At 42.6% G+C, this 25,246-nt stretch overlaps 1 protein-coding gene across 4 annotated transcripts in view; it reads left to right on the top strand.

Annotated features, from left to right (window-relative positions):
• The window catches only part of ADAMTS10 (ADAM metallopeptidase with thrombospondin type 1 motif 10), a 192,587-nt gene that overhangs the window by 18,202 nt on the left and 149,139 nt on the right, over window positions 1-25,246 (top strand). For all 4 annotated transcript variants that reach the window (XR_004540309.1, XR_004540310.1, XM_033954332.1 and 1 more), the window contains exons 2-3: window positions 10,771-11,138; window positions 13,587-13,746. Coding sequence is in view for 2 of the 4 variants with exons in the window: in XM_033954332.1 (XP_033810223.1) it covers window positions 10,771-11,138; window positions 13,587-13,746 (528 nt within the window). In the remaining 2 variants the exon portion in view is untranslated. The remainder of the gene's footprint in view (window positions 1-10,770; window positions 11,139-13,586; window positions 13,747-25,246) is intronic.

The raw sequence follows: 25,246 nt of genomic DNA, 5'->3' as shown, positions 1-25,246 counted from the left end.
AATTCTCAAAACTGACACATTTTGATCACTAAATTGAAAATAAAATCATTTTTCCTACCTTTGTTGTCTGGTGATTTCATGAGTCTCTGGTTGCGTTTCCTTCTTAGGCCCAACAATTGTCCCTTTCTATTCCCTCCCTCCTTCCTTCCTATGTCCTTAGTGCCCCCAGTGCCTCCTTCTTATGTCCTTAGTGCCCTCTCCTGTGTCCTTAGTGCCCCTTCCTATATCCTTAGTGCCCTCAGTGCCTCCTGCCTATGTTCTTAGTGCCCTTTCCATGTCCTTAGTGCCCCAGTGCCTCCTTCCCATGTCCTTAGTGCCCTCAGTGCCTCTTTCTTATGCCCTGAGTGCCCCTTCCCATGTCCTAAGTGCCCTCAGTGCCTCCTTCCTATGTCCCCCTCACTGCCTTCCAGCCTTTGTCCCACCCCCTCCCCCTAAGCCTGCCTCCCTTCCTGCAGCACCAATTCAAACCCCCCCCCCCCCCCGGGACTTCCTCTCTGATGTCAGAATTGACGTCGGGAAGAAGGCTTATGGGCAGCAAGAAGAAGCAGCGGCTGCAGCGGACCCCGGGGGGATTTTGAATCGACGCTGGAGGGAGGGAGGTAGGCTTTAGCGCGGTAGAGAGGGGAAGTGATCGCCGGTCCGTTGTCCTCGCGCCCAGCTTCGGGACGCTGTCCCTGAAAACAGGACATTTCAGCGTAGTAGAAACTAGCCTAGTCATATGATCTGGTGGGCTGGTTTTAGAAAAAAAAAAAAAGGGATTACCTTTAGCAATATGGATTTTTCATTCACCTGTATCGTTTCTTCCAACGTATTCTGGATCAAAATACCTAAATATTTAATACCTCTTTCCTTCCATATGAAAGAGAATTTATCAAATAATCCTTTGGAACAGTAAGGGGTTCATAATAATTTAAAAAAAAACCCCGTCTAAAAAGTGTCCTAAATGGCTACTTGGACGATCAAAAAGCCTGATCGTCCAAGTACCCATAACCAAAGCTGGTTTTTAGACATATCTAAAACCAGCTTAGGCCTTTCCCCTGCCTCTAGATGCACAGAGAGAAAAGAGGCGTGTTTAGAGGAGGGGAAAGGGCGGGCAGTGGGCGGGAGGTGGGCCGACCTAGACCTAGGGGTGTCCAACCTTTTGGCTTCCCTGGGCCGCATTGGCCGAAAAAAATGTTTCTGGGGCCGCACAAACGTGCAAATGCTGTAGCAAGACAGAGGAGGAGCTGGCAAGGCGATAAACACCTGGGGCAGCAGAGGAAAACACTGCATCGCCCTCGACTGGGGCGGCACAAAATACTTCACGGGGACGCATGCAGCCCTTGGGCCGCAGGCTGGACACCCCTGGTCTAGGGGATATGCAATGAAGCTGCTAAATAGTAAATTTAAAACAAATCACAGAAAATATTTATTCACTCGACGTGTAATTAAACTCTAGAATTTCTGGCTTAGCAAAGTTTTTAAAAAGTTTGCACAGTTTCCCATAATAAAAATCCATAAGTCATTATTAAGATGAACTCAGGAAAATCCACTGTTTATTCTTAGGATAAGCAATATAAAATCAGTTTTACTCTTTTGGGATCTTGCCAGGCACTTTGACTTGGATTAGCCACTGTTGAAAAAAAAAATATTGGATTTGCTGGACTTTTAGTCTGTCCCAATATGGCATTGTTTGTTCTTTTTGTTTATGACATACTGCCATTGTCCATTGGACAAGCAGGATGATTCAAGCACATGGTTAGAATTACTCTTCCATAACTCAGAAAGACTTTTTGAAAAGGTCCCTGCCTGAGATCCAACCCACTTCCTCCTATCTTCCATACCAGATGGATGACTCTCCTTTCTCTTCATTATTTTCTATTCTCTAAAGTGTGTTCCCTCTTTTTCTAAAATCATTACTACCAAGCCCAATGAACACAAAAAAGTCTGCTGCTCTGGGGAATTTTGTCCCCAGAAAGGACATCAGAGATCCAGCAACCCTGCCAGATGAATTTGAGAGACTTCCAGTGGAGATGGCAGAGACAAAGACTGTGTCTGAATTCGAGAAAGATTGGGACAGGCACATAGGATCTCTTAGTGAGAGAAGGAAATAGTGGATGTTGTAGATAGGCAAACTGGATGAGCCATTTGGCCTTTATCTACCATCATGTTTCTCTTCTCTATGGCTCTGGTGTTCTAAACCTGCCATAACGATCAATGCTAAACCAGTTCTAACCGGTTTAACATCAAATTATTTTACCTACCGTTGCACATGATAACTCACCGTGGTCTTTTCCATGCTTTGTAGCAGCCTCTAACTCTGCTATGTAAATGTAGTACAATGAGGTCATTAATGTTAAAATGAGCACTCTGGACCATGCTCTGGCATCGCCTGGTAGTGCACAAACTGAAGAGCTGCCCCCAAACTCTCAGCTGATCCAGGGGTGCCGGTACTGTTAAAAGTGCATTTCAGGTGTGTGGGGCTGGGGCTGACAATTTCATTTCATGGAAATTAAAAAAAAAAAAAAGAACCCACTCCAAAACCTGGCAGATGTCACTGCCATATTTCTCAGTAAATTTATCCTATATTTTTTAGATATAAATTGTATTACGAATGGGGAAAAAAATCTCAAAATAGCAAATGAAAAAGCACGATTGTGTTAAAACCGTGTTTCGAGAGTGTGTTTTAAAGACACGTCTTACGCATGTTCATTGAAAGCTGCTGATTGCATAGTTTGCTGGTATTTCTCTGCCCCCTTCCCTTCCTTCTCCTCCATCCAATAGCATCAGTACACCTATAATTGACATATGCGTACCTACGATGTAGCATTTCTTGGCACATGCGCCCATTTATGCCTCTTTCCGTGGACTAGTCTGTGCATGTGTCAGTCGCTTTCTCCAATGACTTATCAGATGAGATTTCTGTTGACCTCCACAAATCTCATTTGCATGCGAGGTTCTTTAGGCATCGCTCGTCATTTTGAAATTGTTAAATTTACTAGCACTACAATGACCAAAGGGATTTTAACGGCAATTTAAAAGCATCAGGGCCTCTATGTTTTCACCCTCTGTTATCTCAGTATTGAGATCCACACCCATTTTTTTTTAATGCACCTTAGCACTGGCTTGCAAGGGATAAATAGGGTAACTGCCCTAAGCATCAAACCTAGGAAGAGAAGGGCACTATGCGGCCTTTTAACTCAGTCTGTGAATCTGCAAACAATCAAGCCTGAAAAGGAAAGAAATGCCAAAAGCAACCCTTGCCTGAAACATCATTTGGTCTAATTATTTCTCTGTGTGTAGCACCTAATCCCTGCTGCTCCAGTTCTTAGACATGTGCACAGAACATTTATTTATTTATTTATTCAATTTTCTATACCGTTCTCCCAGGGGAGCTCAGAACATTTTACATGAATTTATATGAGAGTCTTAAAGACCAGGGCTCTTGAATTCTAGTACTTGATGACTGCAAAGTGATATATGGCTTTCCTAATCTCTACTATGACTGTTCGTGAGTCCCTTTGCATATTCTTAGTCCTGCTGCTGGTTTAAAATTGCCCCATTATCCAGTTCAACCCAAAGTTGCCAATACAGTCCTGGTTTTGCCCCCACTGTGCCTACAGAGATATGTAATTCCTGTTTTTCATATGTAAATTAGAATTACAACTCACTACATGCAGTGGGGTTACTACAATCAAAACCAGGACTGGATCAGCTTGTTGTGGCTGACCTGGGTGAAGTAGCAGTCCTACAGAATAAACCATACATCTCCAGAAGAAGAGCAGCCAAAGCACACAGCATCTAATCTTTTCCATTGCTATGAAGAACAGTTGGGAGATTTTCAAGCAGCTGGGGTATTTTTTTCCAGTCTCTAGTCTATTTGAATTTTATGACTGGCCCCTGCCGCACATTTTTTTTATTTTTAGCTGTTGCCGACAATGGGGAGACATGGAAGCAGTAGATGTGTAATTATTTCATCTCTTAAGGTACTGTTCAGGTTCCAGGGAAAGCCTCATCTTTCCTAAAAACATGCCCAGATTTATGGCCATTTGCTGGAAACAAGTTCATATTTATAAATGAATGCCTTTTCCACCCAGCAATGACTCTGAGCTCTGTGTGTCCTAGATTTTGAGAACAGATCAGCTGTGTCTCGTGCACTATTATACAGCCACTGGAATGACCTGAAAGAAAGCTGTGTTCTTTAGCACACTGTGAATGATTTCTGAAAGTCGCTCGACACCTTCTCAATGCAAAATCTTATGCTATAGTTCTTTTAAAATAAACATTAAGCTTTTTCTCTGGAATTTACCTCTTCTATCCCACCCAAATTCCTGTCTATAGTTATGGTCCTATGAACAAAAGCTTTAAAGGCAGTTCTTCACATAAGAATTGCCTGACTGGGTCAGATCAAAGGTCCCCCAGCATCCTGTTTCCAACTGTGGTCAATCCAGGTCACAAGTACCTGGCAGGATTCCAAAAGTAGCTAGATTCCATGCTGCTTATCCCAGAGATATGTTAGTTTAGTTTATTAAAATGTTATATATTACCCTTCAGTCAGTGGCTTTTCCCCAAGTCTACCTTAATAATAGTTTATGGACTTTCCTCCAGGATCATGTGAGAAAATGTTTCAAAGGAACAGTGCTCTGGTTGGAATCCAGGGGTCAAATTAAAATTCCGAGCCTAGGAAGAACTGGAGGCTGATTGAAACAGCATTTCTTAGGGCTCCTTTTACTAAGCTGCGATAGCAGTTTTAGCACGCGCTTAGCGTGCGCAGAATTGCCACACGCGCTAGACGCTAACGCCAGCATTGAGCTGGCATTAGTTCTATCCGCATAGTGCGGGGTTTAGCGCATGCTAAAAACGCTTTCGCAGCTTAGTAAAAGGAGCCCTTAGTTTTGGCTGAAACCGAAACTGCCACCAAAATGGTCTAACTGTACTTTCAGCCAAAACTGAAACTGCAGCGGAACCTTATCACCTGGTTTCAGCTAAAACTAAAGATTGATTATGTGAATGTGAACCAATGATGCCCACTAGGGACTGACAGAATTTACAGTCAAAAGTCCTCTGCTAAACCTAAAGGTGATTATTACCCTCCAATCCCAGGAACTGCAAGCACAGGCTGACAATTGGGAGAAGCATTTTAACAAGGACTTTTCAACAAATCTGTTATATTTAGGTTCCCAAGTCAATGCAGATATAGTTAAATATCTTCTTTGACAGGGATTTTGGGAGAATGTCTAAAAAAAAAATCATGACTGCCAGATTTTTATGCCTATCCAAACTGTGCACAAGTAGCAAGAGAAAGTAGTACTAAGATGTTTCCCATTTTGTATTTTGTTATAAAATCGATTAAGGACAGCCATGATACAGATTCTTACTAAAATAGGGTAAAGGAATCCAGATGCTGGTCTATACTGTGGACATTATACCAGCCTGATATACAATCCTGAATAAAAATGCACATTGATGCCACTGAATGTGAGGACTGTATGCTTTAAAAATGACAATCAAGAGCAATACATTTCTCAAATTATAATCTAACATAAATTTCATTTCATTGTGATATCATTGCCCTACTAATCCTATAATACTTGTACTTGAAAATAATTACTGCAGGTTTCTCTTAGTATCAAGCTTCTGTATACCACAAGTTTGATTAAATGTATCGTCATCATATCCAATAGAGCTGAAACTCTTTAGAATCACCCAGAATCCAAGCCAGAGTATATATAATAATTTAATGACAGACCAAAATAGTCTCTTCACACATAGATTTCAGCTAATGAAAACAAACTTAAAGCCACAGTGCTATTACAGTGGCTGACTTTGCACCACATTTGCAGTGACAGCTGAAGTCATATCTCCACAGAGAGATTAATTTCTAAGCAGGGCAAGGAAGAGGCATTGTGGATCAATTTGGAAAGAAGGAATGGTAAATATATTTACATTGGTGTGATATATAGGCCTCCTTCACAGACGGAAGAAGTGGACAGAGATTTAATAGTAGACATATAGAATATATCTATAAAAGGGGAAGTTGTACTAATAGGTGATTATAACATGCTGGATGTTGATTGGGCTGACCCCATTGTGGGGTCTTCTAGAAGTAGGGAGCTCCAGGATTCTCTGCAAGGAGAACTGTTCCAGCAGTTGGTAATAGAACCCATGCGGGATAGTGTCATACTGGACTTAGTACTTACAAACGGGGAAAGTGTTTCTGATCTTATAGTGGGTGATTATCTGGCATCCAGTGATCACTGCATGGTATGGTTTAATATTAAGCCGGGTATAGAGAGAGCTTATTCAAAAGTAAAGGTTCTAGACTTTTTAAGAAAACTAACTATGTTTGGATGGGGATTGTGTCAAGGAATTGTCTGGATGGGAATATCTGGAAGGAGTAGAAATGAGGTGGACAAAACTGAAAGGAGTTATTATAAGGGCAACAGACCTTTGTGTGAGGCAAGTAAGTAAAAGTAAGAGGAAAATAAGGTTGCTTTTGTTCTCAAAAGTAGTACCAGAGAAGGTAAGGAGCAAGAGGTTAACTTTCATAAGCTACAAAAGATCACAGAAAGAGGAAGATGGACAGAAATATCTTGAAAAGTTATGAGAGGCTGGCCGAGTAGTCAGGAAAGCAAAGATGCAAATGGAAGAAAATATAGCTGACATGGTAAACCAGGGAGACAAGACATATTTTAGCTATGTTAGTGATAGTAAGAAGTGCAAAAGTGGCATTGTGAGACTTAAAGGTGAAGAGGAGAAATATGTAGAAGCTGATAAAGAAAAGGCTGAATTTCTTAATAAATATTTCTGTTCTGTGTTCACAGCTGCAGTGCCGGGAGAAGGACTGCAGAAGACAAACATGAATAGGTATGGAAGAGTGGTAGACCCTGATCGATTACAGAAGGTTGTGTTCATGAGGAGCTAGCTAAATTAAAGGTAGGCAAAGCGATGGGACCAGATGGTGTACATCTGAGGGTGCTGAAGGAATACAGGGAAGTTCTGGTGGCTCCGCTAACTGACCTTTTCAATGCTTCTCTGGCATGAGGACTCGGAAGATAGCATTTTCAGAAATCCTACCAGTACCGAGGGCAGATGTGAAGAGACAGACGGAACTACAAACAATAAATGCATGGATGAGGAGATGGTGTGAGGAAGAGGGGTTCCACTTCGTGAGGAACTGGACATTTTGGGGCAAGAACAAGCTCTTCAGGAGAGATGGACTACACCCGAGCGCGGCGGGAACCAGACTTCTAGCAAACAACGTCAGGAGAGGAATAGAGCAGGTTTTAAACTAGGAAGAAGGGGAAAGCCGACAGTCGACCAAGTGTTGATGATTTGGAAGAAGGTATCCCAATAAGATACTGAGTGGGAAAAATGCTGAGAAGACACAACGGGCAAAAAAACAAGAGTCGACAGATCACGAGGATGATAAAAAGAACGTAGCACAAGCGGAAGACACAACGGGCAAAAAACAAGACTTGACAGTCCAAGAAGAGGATGATAAGAAGAACGTAGCACAATAAAAGAAAATGAAGGCAAGAAAATACCAGGACTTAAATTGCATGTACACTAATGCAAGGAACCTAAGGAACAAAATGGGAGAATTAGAAGTCATGGCCAAAAAAGAGAACCTAGACATCATTGGGATCTCTGAAACATGGTGGAATGAAGAAAACAAATGGGACATAGTACTGCCGGGGTACAAACTCTATCGCGAAGACAGGTCAGGTCAGAAAGGAGGAGGTAATAGCCCTATACATAAAGGATAACATACACTCGACCAGAGTGGATACAGCGGCGACGACCGACAAATTGGAATCACTATGGGTTAAAATATCGGGAAGGAATGGGCCCGAGATAAAGATGGGCCTATACTATCATCCACCTGGGCAAACTGAAGCAAACGATGAAGAAATGAAAGCCAAGATGAGGCGAGAATACAAAAGCGGTAACACGATTGTTAGGTTAGACTTCAACTATCCCGGGATAGACTGGAGTCTTGGAAACTCAAAATGCGCTAGGGAGACCAGTTTCCTGGAGGTTATACAGGACTGCTTCATGGAGCAGCTTGTCAGAGAACTGACAAGAGGGACTGCCACCCTAGACCTAACCCGCAATGGGTAGTGGTCAATGGAGATCACTCTGAAGAAAGGGATGTTACCACTGGTGTGCCTCTTGGTTCTGTACTTGGGTCTGTTCTTTTTAACATTTCTATAAGTGATATTGCTGAAGGACTGTAAAGTTAGATTTGCCTCTTTGCGGATGATACTAAAATCTACAATACAGTAGACATCCTGGATGGTGTGAATAACATGAAGAAAGACCTAGCAAAGCTTGACAAATGGTTTGAAATTTGGCAGCTAAAATTTAATGTTAAAAAATGCAAGGCCATGCATTTGGGTTGCAAAAACTCGAGGGAACGGTACAGTTTAGGGGGTGAAGAACTTATGTGCACGACAGAAGAGCGGGACTTGGGTGTGATTGTATGTGGTGATCTTAAGCTGGCCAAAGAGGTTGAAGTTGAAAAGGTGATGGCAAAAGCTAGAAAGATGCTAGGGGTATGGTCAGTAGGGAAAAGGAGGTATTGATATCCCTGCATAAGACTCTGCTGAGACCTCATTTAGAATATTGTGTACAATTCTGGAGACCACATCTTCTTCAAAAAGCTATAAAAAGAATGGAGTCGGTCCAGAGGTCTTCATCATAAGGTGCATGGAAACAGACTTAAAGTTCTCAATATGTATACTTTGGAGGAAAGGCGGGAGAGGTGGAGATATGATAGAGACGTTTAAATACCTAAGTGGCGTAAATCATTTGTATTCGGCCAAATAGTTAAATATGCTATTCAGTAATTGCTATATATTGTCACTCAGCTTCACAGTCTCTGAAGACATTGAGAGGAGTAATTTTATAAGAGACTTATTTATTTATTGGGATTTGTTAAGTTTAATATGTGCTCAAGTGAGCTCCTATAAAATTGCTCATAGATATCAATACATAGAGAGTAGATGCAAAGATACAAGAAGGTCAGTTCTGTAACCTAGGCACCACTGCTCCATCTAAGCTAAGCAGGAGATTTCCAACTGCATTGCTGCCAGTGGAGGGTGCTGCTTCACTATTGTATTTACAAATACTAGGGACAGGCAGGTTCCCTGGAGTCTTGCAGAACTTGCCTATCCTTCACTATTGAAAATGTGATAGTAAAACAGTGACCTCCACCTCCCGAATGGCAGGACTGTAGGTAGAAGAATCCTGTTCAGCTTAGAAGGAACAGTGCTGGCACTCATTTACATGCACATTATACATGCAAATATTTAGAATACTAGGGTGCCTAAGCATTATTATGCAAATACCTGTTTAACTTGTATAGCATGCATTTGGCTTAGTAAGAGGGGGCAGACCGCCTCAGGCACCATTTTGGTTGGGGTGCTGGCACCTCTCCACCCCCACTACCATGCCACACTCACACCCTCCCTTCTTCATCCCCCTTACCTCTTTAAATCTTCACCAGCATGAGCAATTTCTCCAGCCTGCTGCTCATGCTGGCTGGCTCCCCTCTGAAATCACTCTGTGGTTGTGGGGCCAGGAAGTGACATCAGTGGGAAAGCCAATGCCGGTGTGAGCAGCAGGCCAAAAAGCTGGTTGCTCTGACAAACATTTAAAGAGGTACGGAGGAAGGTAGGGCACAAGGTAGGGCAAGGGGTGAGGGGGGCACAGAAGGATTAAGAGTTGTAGAGGGGGGTGCCACTGCACTGGGCACCTTCTACCCTTGCAATGCCTCTGAGCATGGGCAAGACCTAGGTGGAGCTCTCACTTATGTGCATAACCTGCAGCATACTATAAGTTACACTCATCCCTGCTGCATTTATGTACACATACTTATACCAAAAAAAGAACCCTAAAGTAAGGGAGGTGAAAAAATCACGGAAATACCAAAAACCTCCCAAACCCCAAGACTGAAAATGGGTAAGGGGGAGAGACAAAGACAAAGCACGGATCAACGAACAAAATTGTTTGTAAAGACGGGAGAGCCCTCAGTCACACAGCCACCTACTGGGAGGTCCCAGAGGAAAGGCTGTCACTGGCTTACACCCAGATGGGTGTTAACTGTGAAACATCCCCGGGCTCTCTCCGTATAAATGTGTAAATCAAGTGCACCCCAAAAGTGCAAAGTGTGAAAAAAATATACAAATCAATCAAAAAAACACACTCTCATAACGTAGTTTGAATTTGTCTCAGCCCCTTAACCAGGGGTCCAAAAGAAGAAACGAGTGTCCAAAATCAACCAAGCAAGTCACAGACTGCTTGGTTGATTTTGGACACTCGTTTCTTCTTTTGGCCCCCTGGTTAAGGGGCAGAGACAAATTCAAACTACGTTATGAGAGTGTGTTTTTTTGATTGATTTGTATATTTTTTTCACACTTTGCACTTTTGGGGTGCACTTGATTTACACATTTATACGGAGAGAGCCCGGGGATGTTTCACAGTTAACACCCATCTGGGTGTAAGCCAGTGACAGCCTTTCCTCTGGGACCTCCCAGTAGGTGGCTGTGTGACTGAGGGCTCTCCCGTCTTCACAAACAATTTTGTTCGTTGATCCGTGCTTTGTCTTTGTCTCTCCCCCTTACCCATTTTCAGTCTTGGGGTTTGGGAGGTTTTTGGTATTTCCACATACTTACACCAGCATAATGGCTGGCATGAGTGCCCAAATCTTAGGAGCTTCGTTAGCCATTTTCACTAGTGCCGTCATCAGTACGATTGTCTTTACTTCTTTCTTTCCCTTTCCTGCAGATGAGTTTCTATCCAGCCTCCAGCATTATGAAATAGCATTTCCCATTCAGGTGGACCAGCATGGAAATTTCCTGAGTTACAAAGTGAGAGGATCCCGGGTAAATGTTCGCTCTCGACGCAGTCTGGGTGCTTTTCCCTATGAGCCAGCAGAGCGCCACATCTTCTACAAGCTTTCTGCTCACAAGGCCCAGTTTCTCCTCAATCTAACACTTCATTCCAATCTGCTGGCAGACCACTTTACTGTAGAGTACTGGAAAAAGAATGGGCTGGACTGGAAACATGATCTGTATGAAGATTGTCACTATAAAGGGCACCTGCAAGATCAGTTCCTGAATTCCAAGGTTGCCATAAGCAATTGCAATGGACTGGTGAGCATAAATTTCAATCCTAAATTTTGTGATATGAGACAATGTTTTGAATATTATTTTTGATTGTGGTAACACCCCAGTGTCTGTAGTGAAGAGCAAAACAACAGAATTATCATCCAATTCCTTCTGTCTCACCATAAGTACCCTGAGTATGTTGCCAAGAGAATCTCTCACAACACACAATGCCCTCATTCCTATTTTTTTTTTTTTTTTTTTTCCTATTAAGGACTGCATTAAATACTCTACTGCCTGAACTCTTCAGCAATAAGAGGCAGACACTAGAGCACTATTGTCCACATACAATCTGCAGCACTTACATGGATGTCCTCTACTATGGCAGACAGCATCTATAAAATCCTGTCAATATAAGAAGTTTTTTGACAGAATTTTCTCATTCCAGGCCGCTAAATTGAATACGTGGCTTGGAAAAACAATATTAGAGGCTACTTCTTATTCTGATTTTAGAAAACCATTAGACATGCCTGTTTTGACATGTTTACATCTTAGTTGTGTTACTGTTTAACTCATCCTTGCTTTTCAACTGATGTATTCCAATTTTAATTGATTGTTTTAATGTGTATTTTATCTACACTATGTATTTTTTTACTCTGTTGTGAACCGCTTTGAACCTTTATGGTATAGCGGTATACAAAAATAAATTATTATTATTAGTCTAGAGAAACCAAAAAGAGCACTTGGGAATGGGCAGGAAAAGTGTTGGGTGGTACAAAAGGAAATACTGGATGATAGGATGGACGATATGAGCTGAAATAAACGTATAGAGAGGTTATGAGAGACAAAAAGGATACATTTTGAGGAAGTAGATGATAAAGAGGATGGGATAGGAGAGTTGTGGAAGACTGCAATGAGATAAGTGTTTGTGAGGAACAATTTAAATTGCTAGAGGTCCCCAAAAGGGAAAATACATTAGAATAAGAAAACAAAAGACAAGTAGAAATAGGATACAGAAAGTGGACACCAGTATGTGTGAAGGCATTACGTAGGGGAGAAAAATATAAAATAGAGAATGGAAGAGTATGAAAAAGTGAGGAAATCAAGAGGAAAGAAGGGTGAAGAGTGCTGCAGTTTTGGGGAGTCATCTGAGAAGGTAAATTCCACCTAGATAACAGGTTTATAAAAAGGCAGAGAAAGGTGAACAAACAAACAAACAAAAATAGATTAAAATGACTGTATAGAATCATAAATGAGACGAAATGAGGAGGAGAAGAAGAGTAAGAAAGAAGGAAATAAAAACAAGAAAATGTATTCTATTGGAAAAAAAAAAAAAAGAAGCAGCTATGCATCTGGCATGTGCCTGCTGGTAATTTTGATAGAATAACCTAGAAAATCCCATGAAATGGACTTGATGACGTGGAGGGGCATAATCAAAAAAAGCGTTTAAGTCCCCTTTTGGCCCAAGTCCTTAAACGTTCAACGCAGAAGCAGGGAAAGTGTCCATAACCAAAACAAACGCCCTTGTTTTGATTATGGCCTTCCTCTGCCTAAACGCCCAATCTCCACTACGTCTACAAGTACACCTACACGACGTCTACACTTTTTGGCCATAATGAAACAAAAAAACGCCTAAGCCCCAAATGTTCAACAGAAGGTCTTTTAGGCGAAGGAGGAGCCAGTCCTTTGCCTAAAATCTGGATTCTGTAACCGGTGTCTGTCAAAAACAACACCGGTTACAGAATCCCCCCCTCGCAACCATCCAGGCATGAGGGTGCCCAAGCCCTCCTGCCATGTCAAACCGCGACCCCCCCCTCCCGACAACATCGGGGCAAGAAGGAGCTCAAGCCCTCTTACCCCGGCCAACCGTGGCACCTCCGACGATATCGGGGCAAGAGGGAGCCCAAGCCCTCTTGCCCCGTCGATTAACATTGGGCCAGGAGAGAGCCCAAGCTCTCCTGGCCCCAGGACCCCCCCCCCCATGACTGGCTTGGCCCAGGAGGGAGCCCAAGCCCTCCTGGCCCAGGCGACCCCCTACCTCCACCCCGCACTACATTACGGGCAGGAGAGATCCCAGGCCCTTCTGCCCTCGACACAACCCCCTCTCCCCCCAACGACCCCCCACCCCCTTCCCCGAACCTTTTTTCCAGTTGGCCGGACAGATGGGTGCCAAACCCGCCTGTCCGGCAGGCAGCCAACGGCAGAATGGGGCCGGATTGGCCCAGCCGTCCCAAATCCCCCACCCACAGGCGGGGCCTAAGGCGCCTGGGCCAATCAGATTTTCCACTGTATTTTGTTCCATATTTTTCTGACAATGAAAAAAGTGGAAGATCACTGGACTAAGTGTATAGCGCTTGATGGAGTCTGCCCCAACTTTGTTGGTTGGACTGAGAACTTTTCAGCAGCCCCTCATAAATAGGTCTTGATATTTTCTAATGTGCCACCTTTTAATACACTACAACAGGTGCACAGCAATTTTTTCTTTTTTCTTTTCAGTATGGAATCATCATTGCCGATGAAGAAGAGTATTTTATTGAACCCCTGGGTTCTGACACAAACTTTACCAGATTGAATGGGGAAGAGGGCACTCCACATGTTGTCTACAAACGCTCATCGCTGCGGTACCAGCACCTAGAAGCAGCCTGCGGTGTGTTAGGTAAGACTTCCCATTACTGAATCATGAAAGAATGAACTTCTATGATTTTGCAGCCAAGAAAAGGTTGAAGCTCATATGACTGATGAATTGGTCTTTCACTGCTGGAGAATGAAACCTGGCTTCAAATCACAGTCTACCTGATATGGTATGGGATCCTGAAGGTTTCAACCCTTCAATTGCTGAAGTGGTTACAAATTATAACAATATAAGAGTTGCCATACTGGGATAGACCTAAGGTCCATCAAGCCCAGTATCCTGTTTCCAACAGTGGCCAACCCAGGACATAAGTGCCTGGCAAGATTCCAAAGAGTAAAACAGATTTTATGATGCTCATCTTAGAAATAAGCAGTGGATTTCCCCAAGTCCATCTTAATAATGGCTTATGGACTTTTTTTAAGGAAGTTATCCAAACCTTTTTTTAAAATTCTGCTAAGCTAACTGCTTTCACCACATTCTCTGGCAACAAATTCCAGAATTTAATTATGCATTGAGTGAAGAAATATTTTCTCTGATTTGTTTTAAATCTACTTCTTAGTAGTTTCATCGCATGCCCCCTAGACCTAGTATTTTTGGAAAGAGTAAACAAGCAATTCACTTCTACCCATTCCACTCCACTTAGTATTTTATAGACCTCTATCAAATCTTCCCTGAGCCATCTCATCTCCAGGCTGAAGTGCCCTAGTGCTTTTCGTTTTTCCTCATAGGAAAGTCATCCTATACAGTACCTCTTATCATTTTCATCACCCTTCTCTGTACCTTTCCTAATTCCGCTACTGTATATCTTTTTTTGAGATGGGGAGGCCAGAATTGTACACAGTGTTTGAGGTGCAACTGCATCATGGAGTGATACAAAGGAATTATAACCACAGGCGTCGGAACAGGGGAGACTACAGGGGCCATGGCCTCCCCAAAAATTGGCTGTCAGAGTCAGTTATGGCTTTACTCCCCCACCCACCTCCCAGATACTGTAATTTTAAATATTCCAGCAGCCACCATGCAGCATCGCTACAGAATGAAGACTTCTGGGGCAGGCCTGCTTGTTGACTCTGCACAGTGGCTGCCAGAAGATTTAAAATTACAGCGATCAGAGAAGGTAGGTGGGGGAGTTGGGAGCTGGAAAGAGATGTTGTGCTACAGGATCCTGCTGGGGCTAGGGCGGAGCCTTTGGGCCCCCTCAAATGGAAAAAAATGTTCCACTCCTTATGATTAAAAATATTCTCATCATTGCTTTCCATTTCTTTCCTGATGATTCCTAGCATTCCATTTGCTTTCTTTTTTTTTTTTTAGTCACGGTTTGTTTATTAAGATTTTAAGTTTACAATGCATGGAAAAGAGTAAACATACATAATGAACAGCTGGAAACATGCTGATCCGAGTACAATTAACACTCAAAGGTACACAACAAATAAGATTGCATAACTATAAATTCCATGGGACAACAAATGCATATCCCAAATTAACTCTAGAAAAACCTCCTAACAGCAAATATAAGCATGAAAAAGGCAATGATACAAAAGAGAGGAGAAGAAAGGGAAGAGAAATAGAAGGAGAGAAAGAGAGATAGATAAGAGTGGTCAGTTCAGGAGGAAGAGATGGAGTGCAAGTAAGATTTCAACAGTGACCATTTCACCTGAAAGGAAGAAAATCTATCAGAAGATTTAGCTAAATAAGCCTCAGTTCTGTAAGTGAGGCATACAAGATTCCACCATTGAGAGTAGGAGGCCTTGGATAGGTCCTTCCAGCAGGTAAGTAAGATTTTTAAAGCCAAGGAGAGTAAGAGATCAAACAGACAAAAATTCGAGTCAGAAATCAAAGTGGATACCTCAAAGGATTTCAGAAGGAGCATCTGGTAGGTTAAGGGTATATTGATATGAAAGATGGAACAAATGGTGTCCCAGGTAGAGGTCCAGTATGAAATAATTGCAGGACAGGAAAAGAGAAGGTGTTTGAGGGAACCTGTGTCAGATTGACAAGTCCAGCAGAGATCTGAATAAGAGGCATTAATTTTATGTGATTTGATTGGGGTCCACATTGCTCTATGTAGTAGGAAGACCATGTGTTGGAGATTTGAAGCTGAGCGGGAAGTGTGGAAGGTGGAGTGATAAACATGGGACCAGGCTTCCTCTGAGATGGAGATCCCAAGATCCGTCTCCCAGGGAGTCTGTGAAGCGGATAGTGATATAGGAAGTAGAGACTTGATAAGTTTGTAAAAGTGTGAAGCTGTGTGGCCTAGGGCTAGAAATTGTCGAGAGAAGGTATATAAGGAGGGAGCCGAGCGAAAAGATACAGGGAAAAGGCCAGATTTTTTAAGTGATGATCTTAGCTGAAGCCACTGATAGAAGTGGGAAGCGTGGATAGAAAAAGATTCCATTAAATCGTTAAATGTGAAAAAGGTTCCGTTAGGGTGACTTATCGAACCCAAGTCCCAAATATCATGATTAAACCAATGAGGCCAGGAGACAGGTTTTTTGTCAATGGTGATGTGCTTATTATACCACAGGGGACAATAGGAGGAGAGATGCCAAGGGATATCAAGGCGGGAGTCGAGTTCAGTGAGGACTTTATGCGTTATCGAGAGAATAGGATTTTTGAGGTGATCAAGGAAGTTCGCAGTGCCCATCAGGCGGAGAAGGGGAAGAGGTTTCACAAGGGACGTTTCTAAACGTAACCAATTGGGTATGTCCGACAAGGAAGGAGAGGAGAGCCACTCCGCTCCCTGTCTTAATAGAAAGGCTTTATGATAACAGTAGAGATCTGGAAAGTTGACACCGCCCTGGTGTGTGGGGGCTTTCAGCTTACAAAGCGCAATTCTATGAGGTTTGTCATGCCAGAGGAATCTCGCCATCTTGGATTCCAGTTGTTTGTATAGAGAAGGTGGAAAAAGGAGGGGAAACATATTGAAGATGTATGTGAGTTTTGGTACCACCATCATTTTTAAGGTGTCTAATCGGCCCCACCATGAGAGCTGTAAGGGAGACCAGGAAGAGAGAATGGAGGAGAGCTGAGTGAAGAGTTTGGAAGAGATTAGTTGTATAGTCGAGCGGATGTCTCTACCAAATGTGAGTCCTAAGTATTTAATCCCGTCTGAAACCCAGGAAAAAGGCTGAGAGGAGATAGTAAAAGGGAGACAGGAATCATTTAAGGGCATAATTTCAGTTTTGTCCCAGTTAATTTTGTATCCGTAAATCAAGGAAAAAGAAGAGATTAACTGTATCAAGGAGGACAAAGAGGGTTCAGGATCTGAAAGATATAGCAAGATGTCGTCTGCATAGGCAGAGATCTTGAATTCAATACCTGCTATTGAGATACCCTTTATGGTGGATGAGGTTCTAATGGCTACAAGGAGGGGTTCCAAGGCTAAATTAAATAAAAGGGGGGATATAGGACAGCCTTGACGGGTCCCTCTATGTAGAGTAAAGGAGGAGGAAGCTTCGTCGTTCACAATCAGTTTAGCAGTGGGACTATTGTAAAGAAGAGATAGCATATGAATGAAAGGTGGAGGAATACCAAATTTAGATAAAACAGTAAACAGATAGTTCCACTCCACTCTATCGAACGCTTTTTCAGCATCAAGTGAGACAATGGCTTTAGGGCTAGTGTCCGATAGAGTGGAGTGGAGTACATGGCATAATAATCTAGTATTATCCGCTCCATAGCGACCCTTCATAAAGCCCACCTGATCCCTGTGGATCAGATGAGGCATAACTTTTTCTAATCGGAATACCAAGAGTTTAGCAAAAATTTTGTAGTCCAGGTTTAGGAGTGAAATTGGTCGGTAGTTCTTCACAAGTTGAGGATCTCTGTTTGGTTTCGGTATAACAATGATGTTTGCTTCTAGGAACCGACGGAGTCCATAAGGATTAGACAATAAGTTCTGGAAGTAAGAGAGCAGATGTGGAGATAGGAGATCTGAGAATGTCTTGAAAAATTCTGAGGTTAAGCCGTCTGGACCTGGAGCTTTGGCTGAGGGCAAAGAGGAGATGGCACGAAGGACTTCCTCAGAAGAAAGTGGTTGTTGGAGAGACTGCTGTTGGGATTCAGACAGAGTGGGCAGATTCAGTGAGCGAAGAAAGTCTGGAATAGAGTTAGCAGACGAGGAGGTTTCAGATGAGTAGAGATCTTCATAGAAGGTTTGGAATTCTTTTAAAATGTCCTTGGTAGAGGTGTGGAGGAGGCCAGAAGAGGACTTAATATGAGTGACCCTGTGTTTGGAGTGCTTGCCTTTAAGGAATGTAGCCAGTAGACGACCAGATTTGTTGGCAGAGGAGTAGTATGTAGCAGATCGGCGAAAGATGGAAGCTGAGGCAAGCGAGCTGAAGATTTCATTATATTGAAATTTAAGAAGTTGTAATTTTTTATAAGTGGAAGGGTCATGGTGGTGGTAGAGCTGAGACTCATAAGAGTGGATCTCTGATTCCAGTTGAAGAATGGTAGATTTGCGTTTTTTGAGTTGAAAGGCAGAATAACTGATCACTTCTCCCCTGAGCCAAGCTTTGTAGGATTCCCAGACAAGGGAGAAGTCTGTAACTGAAGAAAGATTTATGTCGAAAAATGATTGAGATTCCTTCTTAATGTGGGAGAGAAAGTCCTCATCATGAAGGAGAAAGTTATTCATTCTCCATTGTCGAAAGGAGGAGGGAACAGACCATTGGATTGTACAAGAAACAGCTGCGTGATCTGAAACAGTGATGTCGTGGATTCGTGAGGAAGAGACAAGATTCAGAATGTCTTTGGATCCTAGAATGTAGTCAATTCTGGAGTGAGATTGATGGGGAGCAGAGTAGAAAGTATAATCTTTGGTGGTTGGGTGAAAAATTCTCCATATGTCAGACCATCCATATAAGTCCATTAACTTGTGAACTGCAGTGCGGACTCCCAGCTTAGCAGGGCGGCAAGTAGAAGACCTATCTATGAATGGGTCGATGGGAAAGTTGAAGTCCCCAGCGAAAATGGTGTGAGATGTTAAAGAGACGGAGCTCGCAGTCTGGAAAGAATGAAAGAAAGAAGGGTCATCAGCATTGGGGGCATAGATGTTGAAGATGTTTAAAGGTTGACCCTCTATTGAACCTTCAACAAGGGACCATCGGCCGCTGGGGTCGTATTTATGAGAGGAAAGTTGAAAATTAAGGGATTTCTTCATCAGGGTGATAACACCATGTTTTTTACCCTGAGCCGGTGCGGCGAAGCAGTGTTGGACCCAGCCCCCTGACAGTTTCTGTGCTTCCTCTAGGGAAAGATGAGTCTCTTGTAGTAGACAGATATCCGCTTCCAAGTGTTTGAAGTAGTGTAGGATCTTTTTCCTTTTAATGGGGCTGTTAATCCCATTGACGTTAAGAGAGACTAGGTGAATTTTAACCATTTATTTTAGCAGTGAAGGATGAAATTCAGGAACAACTGAAGACATTTAGGTGAGACCATGATAAGATGGAAAGAAGATGACCACTCCGTGCAGGCAGAACAAGGAGGGGGAAGGAAAAGAAGGTAGCAGAATCATGCTTACAGCAAACCAGAACAGAATAATAAACGAAGCTCCATAGATGGGGTCGCATGTTATCAAGAGGAGCTCAGCAGACCGCTCCTCAGCCTGCCTCATGGTGAACGCTGACGCAGAAGAAACAGGAACACAGCCCTCTAGAGCGGTAAAGAGAACAAATAGGGTTGATCAGTCAGGTCATTGCTCCCACATATTCATCAAGGTATTTTTGAAGGTCCACTGGCGAATCAAAGTTCTTAGTGGAGTTGTGGTAAGTCACCCGCATCCGGGCCGGGTAGAAGAGCCCATATTGTGCTCCAATACTTTTTAGTTGAGGCCGCATGGACAAGAAAGCCTTTCGCTTTTGAGCAGTAGTTTTTGAAACATCAGGAACAAATGTGATCCGTTTTCCATCCACAGATAAATTAGAGGTAGATTTTGCGGATTGCAATATTTGGAGAGCATGTGGGAAGCGTAGAAGCTTCATAACAATGGGTCTCGGAGGCTTGGATGCTGAGGGGGGGCCCGAGGGGACCCTGTGTGCTCGCTCGATCTCCAAAGGAGGAGAGAATTGAATCTTTAACATTTTTGGGATGAAAGAATGTAAGAATTCCAGAATGTCTTTCCCCTCTGTGGACTCCGGTAAGCCAAGAAGGCGCACATTGCTCCTACGCATGCGGTTAGAAATGTCTTCAAGATCCGATTGTAGAGATGAAATTTTGAGCAAGTCTCTTTGCACAGCTAGGTATTGGGCGTCATGTGCTGTTAAACGTTCCTCTACTAATTCAATGCGGGCGTTTTGCTGCTTTAATTGAGTCACTATATTGGTCATTTCTGTTTTGATGTCGGCAGTAGCAGCGAGATTCTCCTGCATCAATTCACGGAGAATCTGCAGGTCTTGCGAGATGGAGGCGCTGTGATCCGCGACCGCGTGGGCGGCTGGGGCCTTAGCTGGAGACGGCGGCTCATGTTTGGAGCGTTTAGAAGCGGAGTGCGGCGGAGCGGGGCTCGCAGGCAGGGCAGAGTCTGACTTACTGGGCTTAGAAGACATTCCGGTAAGTGCAGGCTGCGACGTGGGACCTGAAAACGCGCTCGGAGGAGCTGTGGAGGCACTTAATAGGCAGGGCTGGAGCGGAGCAGAATCGCTAGGCAGCCTTCTTGAATGCGGGCACGCGACGCCCCCTCCATTTGCTTTCTTAGCTACCGCTGCACACTGAGCCGAGAATTTCAATGTGTGACCTCCACCTTTCCCTCCCCCACCCCCCTGAAAAATGCCTCTGCAGTGTTGGAGGATTTTTCAGGTAGTCACTGAATCTTGACTCTGGCTAGAGAATTTTTGTGGGAGGAAATGGCGATCCCTTTTCCCAGGAGGGAGGAGGAAGGTTATAAAAGAGAAGGAAGGAGTGTGATCTGGGCTTTTTGGTTGTTCCATTCTCCCGCCTGAGACTGAGGGAGACTCTCAGAGCAATTTGAGAGGAAACTGACAAGACTTTGTAAATAGTGAAGACTAAAGTGAATTGGAAGTGACAGGGGGAAATCTACTGATAGAACCAAATTGTCATCTTACTGAACAATACGTAAATAATGGACTCTAAAGTGAAAAGGAGATGATAGGGAAAAATCTTTCGAATATCTGCCTTTCACAAAGTGAGTATAAATAATTCAAAGACTTGATTAAAGAACACTTTAAATAAGTTCCAGTTTGGTTCACTCATACCATGGACTGAGCTGTTGTCATTTATCCAAATGGATAGTGAAGAATTCGAGTGGGTGAATGAAACCCCGGAGTTGCCCATCCTCCAGCCTACCGGATTTGACCGGTCCCAGCCTATGCCCAAGCTTGAGTGTGAATTGTGAGTCTGTGAGAGACTATAACCACCATCATTACATTGCAAGACCATTCATTTTGTGAGCCCTGTTGTCGGCCGGCCAACCTCTCCCCCCCCCCTAACCCGAATAGCTGGCCAGAGCCTGCAGAGCAAGCCACACAGCAAGAAGCCAGGGCTACAAATGTATCCTTAATGATAGCACTTGGATCCTTTTTATGGGCAGTGACTCCTAATGTGGAATCCTCATCATGTAGCTATAGTTGTTCTTTTTTCCCACATGCATTACTTTGCACTTGCTCACATTAAATGCCTTCTGCTATTTTGATGCCAAATCTCTCAATCTCACAAAATCTTGCAATTTTTTACAGTCCTCATGCGATTTAACAACTTTGAACAATTTTGTGTCATCAGCAAATGTAATTATCTTACTCATTATACTTATCAATGACCTAGAGATGTATTGTGAATGTTAAAAAGCAGTGCTCCCAGCACAGACCCCTGAAGAACCCCACTATTTACCCTTCTCCATATTGACCATTTAACCCTGCTCTCTGTTTTCTATTTTTTAACAAGACTTTATCTCATATCCCATGATACGTCAAGGACAAGCAAACAATATTCTCACATGTAGGTGATGTTATCTATTGTACCTGGTGCAGACACTGCTAAGAGCACTATCACTTTAAATCTTTAGGCAGTGCCCATACCACATGCATTCTGGTGCTTTCCTGCCTAACATCAGCTCGTGGAACTATCAATTCTTACTTTTCTGAGAAGCTGTGTCTATGGTTTCTCCTCTGCATGTAAAATTTAGATATCTTTTTATGCCTTTTGGTTGTATTTTATTGAAGTTTTCTTTATAATTCTTTCTTTCTTTTTTTAGTCATTTCCTTAAATTTTTTTTATTTTTTTTTTAACTTTTTGGCCTTCAGGCCACTTCAAGACTTTTTTCACCCCAGGGATGTTTTTTGGTATACTTTTCACATGACCTCCCAAGGCCATTGAGCCTTTTGACTTCACATGAGCTGCTTTTCCCTCTACGTCAAAGAGAGTGCCAAGTGGCTTCAAGAAATGTACTTGATGTAATCAGACCATTTCAGGCTCTGACCCCCTAACTGATATGTTTATTGTCAAGGTCCTGACCATGGGGACATTCACCATGACCTCTGTATGCAAATGGAAAAGAGAACACTTAAAGCCCAACAACTTCAGTGTGAAAGACTTTTTGGTTTGGCATCGACATCAAATACGATGGGAGATTCAGGACTCAACACTAGCATTGGTATTGACACCACATGCACCAGCATTTCAAAGAGATCAACATTGGGCTCTCTTCAAAGGAAAAAAATTGATATTGTCTTCTTCCATGCATCACCCATAGTGGGAGGTATCATGTAAGAAAGCTAAGAAGCATAAACATACTTCCCCTTCTAGGCATGGCACAGCCTCCCAGGTGTCCACCTGTTTTACGCATAGTAAGTATTGATGCATCATACATCACTCTCCATTATTGCAGATCATGTCTTCTCCCAGACGTACCTTGACATTGAGGTCTGCCACACCCAGACAACCTGCTGGGCAGATTGTTTCCATGCTGATGTCTCTTCCAATGCAGATGTTGACTTTACATGAGGAGATTGGGATAATGCTCAAACAAGAACTTTTGTGGCTACTGCAGATGCAGTCTACACAGACTTTATAGGTATCCATGCCTGTCTTAGCCCAGCCCAAGGATACATCAATTCATTGATCGAGGATGAAGTCACACACCCCTGAAATGACCCATTTATCGCATGAGTCATCATTGGCAGAGAGTTATCTACTGGATCAGAGCATTGACCCTGCCTTGATGCTCCTCTTGATGTACACTCCCAGATTCGCCTAGAAGAAAGAGTATTTTGAGAAGTCTGACTCGGATATTTCAAAGATACCAAATCCCTTCCTCAGTTAGCATTGTGAATCAGCCCTAAAGCACAAGGGCACAAGCATATATGGGATTTTCAGATGTCCACCCGAGTAACATATCTCGTGGTGATAGAGATCCTCATTAATCCCATCTTGGCATTTTTAATCTTTTTTTTTTTTTTTTTTTCAAATAAATACTTTGTAAACTTTTTTATAAATATAACTTTTAATTTATAAGATTTTATAACTTAGCTTGTATGTAGTTTTTTTCCCTTGCCGATGCGTTTCGCATTACTTTTTCAAGGAGGGGGGAAACTTAAATCATTATTGCAACTTAACTCATGTTGCTGCTGGCATTCTAAAAAGATGATTCAAATATCTCAAAGCACTCTGATGAAGATCTGCCAAATTTGTCAGCCAAAGAATCCTATGGCATATCTTCTGAACCTTCTCCTCTACCGCATATCCTATACTGGATTTATAAGACAATTGAGTCAAGCTCTTCCCATTAAAATAGTGACAGAGGAAGAACCTCGTTCATAGCTTTTGAAGCTTCTTGATTGTGAATCACCACCAAACTTACTATATCAAGGTACCTTCATATAAGGTCATGAAAAATATCTATTTATTTGATTAGTTAGCCCGTCTTCCCAAATACAGTAGCTCAGATTGGGCTACAAAAATACTTTCACAATAAATGTAAAAACAAGACATAACCTAAAATAAACATTAAAAAATAATATAAATCTAACAACTGAATAAAGGAGTGTACTTTGCAATGTTATACCCCATCAAAGTCCACTCCAAACACTGTGATAACTCCTGGGAGCCAGACCTCTGCCTTCCAGGGATTTTCAGCTCTGGAGTCCTAATGTTAGCCTCCTAGGCTAGTTAAGGTGAGGGCCCCTGTCAAGCCAATTGCCATTTACCTTTTTAGTCTGAGGGGACCTCCAATTTCTAAGATGAGGTTTCCCCTTTTCCTTACCAATTCCCCCATTCTTTAAGGGCTGTTTTCCTTTCAAAATAGTCACTTTCACTGTAGGCAAATCAATATGCAAATAAGTCTCAGTTAGTCCCACCCTGGAACCCACAGTCAGACCTAAATCCAGGCTGTCTTTTTATTCTGATTCTCTCAAAGAGACTTCTCTCTGGTTCCTTTATTCCAGGTGCTGGAATATATACCCTGTCAAAGATTCATGACAAGACTTTTTTTTCTTTATGAACCCTACTGAACTGAGAGCCTTTATGTATAAATTGCAGTAAAACAAAAAAGGGATTATATCTGTTTCTAATCTTACATCTTGAGGATTTCTGGAGCAGTTTGTTGGGTCTTGCTGACTGAGATTGAAAATCTTGAGTTATGGCTTCCTCAGCTAAACCATATTGCATTGTCTGGGGTGAAATGTTGTAGCACTCAGCCCCCTATGATATCACTATGCTTTTGGCTCATGGTTGAACTGTTGACTCTGGACTAAGGCCATTTGGCAATTTTGGATGCGGTTATACATGGAGACTGTGTATGATGTCTTGGGTACCTCAGGCAAGAGCATCTTACTGTTTGGCTCAGCTCTGCTTCTTCTGGATTGCCGATGCCAGCCTCAAAGTTGGACACATTTCATTTATGTATTATGGGGAGTTGTGTTGTTTTAAAGCAGGGGTGCCCACACTTTTTGGGCTTGCAAGCTACTTTTAAAATGACCAAGTCAAAATGATCTACCAACAATAAAATTAAAAAAAAACACAACGCACACTGTACGCATAGAAAATGTTAATTATCATTCCTATTCCAGGGTTTTCCAAAGAGGTCAAAGCAGATGACTCTATGCACTATCACCTCAGTAACAACCCTACAAAAATAGACAAATATACCCCCCTCCCTTTTTACTAAACCACGATAGCAGTTTTTAGAGCGCAGGGAGCTGCGCTGAATGCTCAGCGCTGTTCTCGACGCTCATAGGCTCCCTGCGCCAAAAACCTCTATTGCGGTTTAGTAAAAGGGGACCTTAGTGTAAAATATAGACAGCAGATATAAATTCAGACACATTTTGATTACTAAATTTAAAATAAAATCATTTTTCCTACCTTGTCTGGTGATTTCATGAGTCTCTGGTTGCACTTTCTTCTTCTGACTGTGTATCCAATCTTTCTTCCCTTCTTTTAGCCTGTATGCTTCCTCTCCTCTAGACCTCATTCCCTCCCCCAACTTTTCCTTCCTCTCTCCCTGCCCTTTCTTTCTCTCTGCTCCCTTTCTTTTTTTTATGTTTCTCTTCTTTCCTTCTGTATCCCTGCCTGC

This window comes from Geotrypetes seraphini, chromosome 8 (genome assembly GCF_902459505.1).
Source record: "Geotrypetes seraphini chromosome 8, aGeoSer1.1, whole genome shotgun sequence".
NCBI classification, from domain to species: Eukaryota; Metazoa; Chordata; class Amphibia; order Gymnophiona; family Dermophiidae; genus Geotrypetes; species Geotrypetes seraphini.
Note: the sequence above shows the minus strand (reverse complement) of the source record. Positions and strands in the feature narration are given on the sequence as shown.